General features: G+C 52.5%; 1 protein-coding gene across 1 annotated transcript; it reads left to right on the plus strand.

The window, feature by feature from the left end:
- Positions 1-616: 616 nt before the first annotated feature.
- On the plus strand, positions 617-4,944 carry LOC311201587 (specifically androgen-regulated gene protein). Its single transcript, XM_084276000.1, has 3 exons — positions 617-712; positions 2,071-2,248; positions 2,740-4,944. The coding sequence occupies exons 1-3, from the start codon at positions 620-622 to the stop codon at positions 3,972-3,974; spliced, it is 1,506 nt and encodes a 501-aa protein (XP_084132126.1). The 5' UTR covers positions 617-619; the 3' UTR covers positions 3,975-4,944.
- Positions 4,945-8,766: the final 3,822 nt, after the last annotated feature.

Consider the following 8,766-nt stretch of genomic DNA (forward strand, 5'->3'; position numbering starts at 1 on the left):
CCAGGCACGGCCCGAGGGTTCAGGGGCACCTCCCTGCAGCCACGACACCTCCACAGCCCCAGAGGTAGGATGGCAAAGCTCTTTGCCAGGAGGAAGCTCCCGGCAGAGCAAGGCTGTGGCTAAACGGCAGTGCTTGGGGTTGGGGTGTTGGGATGTTTGAGAGCACTTCAGCCAGCTGTGGTGGAGGGAAGAGGTCCCACAAGGCAGAGCTGGGGCTCACCTTGGGGTGGGATTGCTGCTGCTGAGCTCCCAAACTGAGCTGGACTCTTCCTTCCCTTGGGAACCACCTTCCCCACACCTTGAGATGATCAGAGAACCACCAACATGAGACAGACATGGGCAGGCAGCCCAGAGCTTTCACTATTTCCGATTCTTTTGGGGAACACTTTGGTTCCAAGGGGCATCCTGGCTTTTGTAAAGCATCCTTCTCCTGGAGACAGCAGCCTAAGACCAAGCACATTCTCCTCCTCCACCCCATAACCTTCAAATCTCACCTGTCCTCCCTCCAGCTGAGCCAGCACGCTTTGCATCGCCCCAGGTCTCGCAGCTTAACGCCTCTCCTTTCTTCTGCTTCAGCCGGGATATTGCCCCCGCGCCGGACACCGCGGCAGCCTGTGATATGCCTAAGAAGGAGCTGGGGCTGGGGATGGCTGGCTGCAACTCTGGCAGCTGCGACAGCATGGTCAGCACGGCTTCCAACCACTCGCAGCGTGTAAGTAACCCCATTGCACCCAGCCCAGGCACGACAGGGGCTCAGCTCTCCTCTCTTGGTGGTCGAGGAGGGATTTTTGTCAAATCTCTGCTCAAAACTGCTCTCCATCCCTGCTTTGGGCCTCCGGGGGCCCTGATACAGCACCATGCCAAGGGCAGCGCAAGGAGCAAATTAATTCCTGCCCCAAAACGCTCCCAGACTTTCAATCCTGCCATGATTAAGAGGCCAAGCTCCTGCAAGGTCTCCTTGGGGAAACAATCCTGAGAGCCCAGCAGCTCCTGCTTTGCCTGAAGATGCAGAAGCAGATAGCACAGGCACTGGGCAAGTTTCCCAGCGAGGGGTTAGACCAGTTGGATAACTGGGTCAGACTGGCTCCAAGGAGGGTGGCTTCACCTGGAAGAGGCAGCAAGCTGTACTCCTCCCGGCTGACAAGAGATTAGTTTCCTAGTTAAGGCAGAGAGGAGTTTGGTCCATGGGTGTAGATGTGTAATTTTTCACTATCTGTCCATTAAAGCCTGTTTGTCTCCAAACGCTGATTCCAAGATTGATGGGCTAATTACATCCTGTCTGACTTGGAGCATAATTGATATGTGTAAGCACAATGCTCAGTCCTGAAACAGGTTTTCCATGGGATGTTCTGCAAACCAGGACCAAACCCTCTGAAATTTATTAGGGATGGAAAAGCTGGTTGCAATATTGCACAGTAAAAGATATGGATAGGTGTCTCTCTGCAAAACAACTCCACCTAGGGCACCTTTTCCTCTGGGGTTGTTAATCTGATGTGGGATCCATCCTCTGCTGGACCTCAGGGTTTTTTTCAGGATATATTGCATGTTATCACCCTGTAACTTGGCACCACCACAGTGTCCCCTGGGACTTAAAATGCAACAAAAACTAAACTTGATCTTGCTGTACTCCTTTCTAAGCTGGGGTATGACCAGCAGAACAAGGAGAGGCCACAGATAAGCCTTTAGTTTATGGCATTTAGAGAAGTGCCTAAGATTCAGCATGGCTCATGAGTACAGCTGTCTGTATCTACAGATCCCCACATCACCCATCTGCTCTTATCTCCAAGTAAACTACAGAACTAAACAGTAGCAGCCACATTTCCAAGTTAAGAACCCATTGTCTGATGTTCATGGTAGGGTAATATAAAAAAAGACTTTAACATATATATTTAGAGGATGTTGTCTAGTTTTCTGCAGCTCTAGTCCCAATGTTTGAACAGTTCCTGGCCAGGAGCTGTGCCAGGTCTCTCCTTACCTGTTTGTCAGGGCTGGGAATTATTATTCACCATGTCTCCTACCAGTATTATAATAATTATTATTATTACCTGTACTGCTTTTTTCCTTTTTCAGAGTGATAACAGCTATGACTACTTATCTGTGGAAGAGAAAGAGTGTTTGATGTTCTTAGAAGAAACTATTGGCTCACTGGATGCCGAAGCAGACAGCGGGGTCTCTACTGATGAGACTGACTACGTGGAGCCCTCAGAGCTGCCCGGGACGTGGCTGAAGAAAGACTCTGTTCCCCAGGGTAAGCTGGCATCCTGTGCTCCAGCCCTTGTTTGCAAGGGGGCTGCCTCACTGGGGTGGGTTCCCTTGGCAGGCAGGGAAGGAGCACTGCCCAGTTGCATTAGCTGAAGGGGGCTTGTTCGTGTTGCTCCACAAGGAGAGGTGGCTGTAGGCAGCGAGGCAGGAGCGCTTTCTGACTGCATTTTCCACCTCCTCACTTGCAAGAGCTGCCAGCAGCTGTGGAGGGGGCCAGCAGAACCACGGGGCAGAGTATCTTTGCTCGTGCTCCAGATTGCAGGGACTAATGAGGTTCCTGGCTCCCTGTGCACTTTGTCAACCCCAAACTATCTGGCTTTCTTAGCTGTCAAAGCAGATTAGCTGGGGTCAGGGGGAACTCTCTGGGCACAGGACACGGCCACGCTGGTTTAGCAGGCATGCAGAAGCGAGTCCTGCCCAGGGGCAGGTGTCCTGTGCACAGAGCAGTGTGTGACTTCACATTGTCTCTCTGTCTAGATCTGGAAAATGGGGCTCCTTCTCTAAGTGCCACTCAGCAGCATGCAGCTGAACAAAAGAGCAGTAAGAACATCTCCACCTTCTCAAGCTCGGGTCCAGCAGTGGTTCCAAGCCCGGGGTATTTCAGTCTTCCAAGGAGCATCACTGTGGCAAACACACAAAGAGCAAACGGAGCTTCTGACAGCAAAATGACTGCCCATGCAGGGGAGGACCCAGTGCCTGTTGGTAAATCTTCACCAGAGATGGCCAAGGAGGATGGGCTTGGCCAAGCCAACACAAAAAGCCAGATGAAGTCCCTAGAATCTTTGATTATCCAACCTCCAGATCCCTTCCAGGATGACCTGGTGAGCCATGAGTGGTCACGTACCAATCGCTCAGATGCCAAGAGGGAAACAGCTAAAGAGACCAAAACTTGGATATCATGGGGCCAGCCAGAGAAACCCATGTTGGAAGTGGCCCCTCAGGACCCAGAGGCCAAGCGTGGGCCTCCAACTGCCCCCAAGCCAAGAAAATTGCCCCCGAATATCATCCTGAAAACCAGCAAAAACAGCTCAGTGCCGCTTCCTGCAGAGCCCAGCCAGAAGGCAAAAGCACCCCTGCCACCCTCAGCCAGCTCCCAGCCCAGCTGTCCCAGTGATGCAGCTGCTGAAAAGGCAAATTCAGGGCACCTGGACCCCAAGGAGAGGGAGAAAGCCCGGCAGGAGGCATTGGAGAAGCTCGGACTGTCGCACAACAGGAGGGAGCCCAGCACCCACCTTCAACCTGCCACTCATCCCCAACCAAAGGAGATGCCATTCCCTGGCCCTGGGGAGCCCGAGGCACGCTCTGGGGCAGCAGAGAGGTTGGTGCCTGGTATCCGGCAGATGAACTTCAAATCCAACACCCTGGAGCGCTCGGGCGTGGGGCTGAGCAGCTACATGGCCAGCACCAAGGAGCAGAGCGTCAAGACCAGCAGCTCCCTGGGGAAGATGTCCTTCATCGAGCGGCTTGCCCCCAGCTTCCTCAGGAGCAACCGCCCCCGGCCAGCATCCCTTGGAGCAGGGAAGGACTTTGCTGGGCTGAAGGATCCTGGGCAGGTAGAGCAGGAGAAGAGCAGCAAGCGGCGATCCCACCCGCTGCAGAACTTCCCCAGGGCCTCCCGCTCCTCCTGTGTCAGCGTGACCATCTCCCCCAAGGGCACAACCGATGAGAACCGGCGAGAGGCACTGAAGAAGCTGGGTCTGCTGAAGGAATAGCTCTGCAGGCAGCAGGGCTGCTGGAAAAGGGGTGTTCCATCCTAAATCCACTGCCTGTCCCCCGGAGCAACACAAAAATAAGCATCTTCTGCCATAATCTCCTGCCCCAGCATCCTAGGAGCGGTTCCACCAGAGATATTCAGAGCTTCACGCCAAATAAAGTAACACCACGTGTACAGACTGGTTTGTACATAGCAAGTGTATATGAGCTATTTAATTTAAAGCATCACCCAGCACGTGGATGGGGCATGTTCTGCCATAAGGTCTTTAATGCATTCGGGAATTCATCGCAACAGGGAAGCCATGGAATCAGGGGGTTGCCTTATCTTCAAAGGGGTTACCTGTGGATAAAGACTCTCTGGGAAGAACTGCAGGACGCTGTCGTTCCTTTAGGGATTGATGGGTTTATGTTACATTGATCCAACGCCTCTGATGTCTGAGCACTGACCTGCCCTGTGCAAGCACCTCCCAAAAGCTGTACCAGCCACACACAAAACTGTCAGAGCAAGGGGCAACGGAGGGGGCTCAGCAAGTGCTCCCTTGTGCATGAGTGCTCCTCTCTAGAGTAATCTACTCAGCATTATTATGTATCACTGACTGCTTTGGCAGGGGGTTGGACCCAATGATCTCTTGAGGTCCCTTCCAACCCCTACAATTCTGGGATTCTGTGATTACAGCGCCCACAGGTGAGGGGCTGGATGGGTGCTCAGACATCCTGCTACTGGCTATAGCACTTAACAGCAAGACAAGCAAGCACCCGTGTTCACTGCGAAGTGACACCAAGAAGTGACACTGTGTCAGTGGCAGAACCAGAGGTGCTGCCTGAAAGGAGAGATGCAAGTCTGAGACATCCTTTCATCCCCTTGCAAACTCTCCTTGCACCTCTCGGACCCAGCTGACGCTGTCTATGTTTATGCTGTGCACCTTTTATGGCAAAGGTGGTTTGTTTCTATAATAAACTTGTATATGATGAGAAAACCACTGTGTAATATGGAATTACTCATGTTGCAGTCAAAACTAATGAGTTTTAACCTTCAATATGTCCAGAGTTGAGGAGCACAGTGACCTAGGCAGCAGCTGGGCACTGAAACGATAAGGTCTGAGCCAGGGACTTCTCCTTCTCCACCCAGGACCCACATGAGATGGGATTTCAAGTAAGCTTTTCCAGTACAATAAGCAGACACAAAGTCTGCTTTGGCATTGCCAGACTGGGACTGGTGACACAACCTGCTGCCTGTCCAGTCGACCCCTTACAACCAGCACGAGCTCCTACAAAAGGATCCACAGAGCTGAGAGGTGACCAAGCTCCCCCACAAGAGCAGGATGCAGCCACCAGCAGCAGGGCTTGACTCCGGGTGGCACCGAGCAGAAGGATGTGTCAGCTCTTGCGTCAGGTCCCAGCCCAGGAGTGACACAGCCCATGAGGATAAACACCTTCCTTTCTAATGGCTGCAGATGTACCTGGCCTGTGAAAGGTCATATTTTCACTCGCAGGATTAAACAGGAACACCTACTTTCAGGGCAGGGCTGGCCTGCTGCAAAGGGTTCAGCCCAGAGAGCCCAACTGCAGCAGGGGAAGGTGGAGGTCTGGAGTTCATTCCCAGAGGAATGACCCCAATCTCCTCTCCAGGGCAGCTAATTTAATCTCTTCTCCTTTGTTTACATTTCATACCAACTCCTGTTAAGGAACTTCACCTGTTGAGGAACTTAACCCTTACCAACTCCTGTTAAGGAGCTTCACCCCACCCCATCACACCTTAACCAGCAACCTTTGGGAGCGAGATTTCTGCCAGGGAGTCTGATCAAAGCCCAGCTTTCACACCCCACACCTATGTTACACTGTAGTACTCCCTGATTTTAACTAAATAAGCCAAGGATTGGAAGAGAGTCCTTTGCTTTGAAAGCAGTCTGGCTTTAGGAGAAGTTCAGCTTTTTTCACACCCCCCCAAAAAGCTGCTTTGAGACAGACCTTAATGCTCTCCTCCTTTCTCATTAGATAAACAGGGTGAGACTGCCTTTGAGTCCTGTTGTGCAAGTGATGTGCAGTGAGCCAGGGCGTTGGGCAGCACCACTAAGAATCAGCAGCGGGCGCAAAGGAGTGGTCAGAGACAAGGAGCATGTAGATGAGGACACACCATTAAAGCACACAAGAGCTGGCTTCAGGCTGCTGATCCCCTCACTCACACCCTAACCTGGCATTTTCCTGCCTCATTCACATCGGAGCTCTCACTGATTTTAAGGTCAGTCATTTGCACTTGAAGGTCTCCAGCCTGAGGAGCCTGCTGCTGGGTGGGAACCTCTCCTGCTGCCTGTCTGCACATCAGGCTGGTTGAAGCTTGCCAGCTCACACCAGCAGCACCCAACACTCCCCATTTTTGTTTGCAGGGGGAGCCAGGAAGCAGCACCAGCCACAGCAGCCCTTCATTCAAAGCCACTCAGATAACTGCAGGAGCACTCCCTCCACTCCACACAGCGAGGGCTGCAGGCAGCAAAGCTCTCCTGATGTAACCCATAACCCACAGGCTCCCAAGATGAGATTTACCTTCACCCCAGGCCAGTAGAGTCTCCAGCAACAAGCTGCTCTTCAGCCAAACGTCTGTGGGATCCCCACCATCACCTGGTGCAGGAGCAACAAATCCTGCCCCAGTCTGCAGACTGCGGGGAGCCTGAGCAGGTGGTGAGCTTCTCTTTTATAAGGGGATATGATGAGCTACTGGCTGCTGCAACTGTGCTCCTCCTGCCCACCAGCACAGCTGAGGTGAGATGATGCAGGGATGATGCTGTCCTTCCAGAGAGGCAAGGGAAAGGCTGCTCCTGCCTTTTAATGGCATCTGGGGGTGCCTGGGAGATGGACAGGAGAAAAACAAGAACAGAATTAAAATCCATCTCCAGGTTCAGCCAATTTCCTGGGCTCTTGTCTGGTTACCCCTGAAAACAGACATCATACTACTACTTGATTCTGAGCATAATTTGCCTGGTTTCTGCCTAGAAGGCAAAATCTTAGCAGACCCCAGCCAAAACCACAGCCATGAAGAGAGGTAATAATATTTCAGAAGTAACCTGAAGAGCTGGTAGATGTACCTACCCTGTCTCCTTAACACAGATTGTACAGGCTGTGCTTCCACAGCACAATGATGTTAGAAAAGACCCAAAGAAAACACTCAGCTTTGCATGTTGCACGGAGTATTCATCTACTTCTTAACTATCAGTCCCATGCTGGAGCAGACGTATCATTTCCACGTCTGCGTGAGCCTGTCAAGCCCTGCTATCCCAATTAAAAACATTCCTGTGCACATCTTTCATTACAGAGGTCAAATTCAGGAGAAGTGGTTTTGTTAAATCCTGATGGTATCAAAGAACATCAGTAATACGAGGCCACAGACTCCAGGAGAAATCGGTTGTCTTAATAACAGGTGTCGTCACTGTGCCGCAGCTCTGGTGTGGGTGTCAGCGGGGAGCCTTGGGGCTGGTGTCCCATGGGAGCTCAGGGGTGGGGTGGTCTGTGGCTGGAGAACATCAAACCTGGGCTGCGAGAGCCAGGGTCATGCTGGAGTCGCTCCAGCTCGGTGGGTGGGAGAGGAGTGTAGGTCTCCAGGGGTTTTTAACCACATCCCAGCGGGTTTGTGCACCAGCCGGTAGCTGAGGTGCTGCCCTGTCCTCGCTCAGGTGCAGATGGAGAGAAGGACCCTCTCCATCTCCAGCTACTCCAGCATGAAGGAGGGATAAACATCCCCTATTTCAAGGAGTATCACATCTCTCTCTCCTTCACAAAGTCACCAGGATAATCCCCATGTGTTGCCTGGCCTGTTTCTATTCCCCTTCAGCTCTTTGTGTCAGTGTTTACAGGGATGCACGGCAAGTGGAGGAGGTGTAGGAGGGGTTCCTATGCTGGTGCAATGCCCCTTTTCATTCCTGTCATCCCAGCCTGCAGAAATGACCACACAAGGAGGAAAGCAGTGGGACTTGGACCCTGGGTCTGTGTGGGACTTCAAGGTGGGGACTCACCTGTGTTTAATCCAACAGGCTGCCGCTTCGGCTGAACTTGGGGGTGATGTTGTAATCCACACTGGAAAGCTGTGAGCCTCCTGGGGTGGTGATAAACAAAGCAAGGCTTTGTGGAGTCAGGCACGGCAGAAATACCACTGGGTTCAGCTCATGTCACCCTGACCCAGGTCCCCATGCCCCAAAGCCAGGCGCAGAGCTGAGCCCAGCCTGCTCACCAGCCCCCAGCACTGGGGGCATCTCTCCAGTTTACACCACACAGTCATTGCAAACCCTGGGCATTCACAGTTATTAAGATGGGAAAAAAATTAAGGTACAGCAGACTAAAACCTAGGAGCCACGTTCCCTGAGAGCTGGTGTCCTCCTAACTCCCCTCAGCCAGGGCGCTGAGTCCTGCTAAGGCCACACACCCCCCCAGCTCTTGCCATGCTGCTCCCACCGTGCAGGGCTCAGCTGTGCAGGACTAATGACCTGCAGATATGGAAAAGCCAGACTGCAAAGCCGAGCTCCACCGAACGAATCCTCCACAGAACACATCTGAGCCCTTTACTGCTGACTCCTGCTGTGCTCCAACAGCTAGGGCTTTGTTTTCCTTCACTGGCCAGCAATGCAAATTGACCTGATTATCTTAAAACCCAACTAGAACCAATGCTCCTTGTTCCTGCTCCTAAAACCTGTGCTCTGGCTCTGCCACAGCAACCACCAGTTCAGCCTGGGTGAGCTGCTGGGCTGCTCCTGCTTCCCCAAAATCCCAGCTGCCCTTTCTTTCCAAATTGCCCTTAATTTTGCA

Source organism: Gallinula chloropus, assembly GCF_964237585.1.
Source record: "Gallinula chloropus genome assembly, chromosome: 27".
Classification (NCBI taxonomy): domain Eukaryota; kingdom Metazoa; phylum Chordata; class Aves; order Gruiformes; family Rallidae; genus Gallinula; species Gallinula chloropus.

Coding starts and splice junctions, on each gene's coding strand:
- LOC311201587 (XM_084276000.1), top strand. CDS start 620: ATGCCTAAGAAGGAGCTGGGGCTGGGGATGGCTGGCTGCAACTCTGGC. Junction 713..2,070: donor CTTCCAACCACTCGCAGCGT/GTAAGTAACCCC, acceptor TTCCTTTTTCAG/AGTGATAACAGCTATGACTA. Junction 2,249..2,739: donor GAAAGACTCTGTTCCCCAGG/GTAAGCTGGCAT, acceptor CTCTCTGTCTAG/ATCTGGAAAATGGGGCTCCT.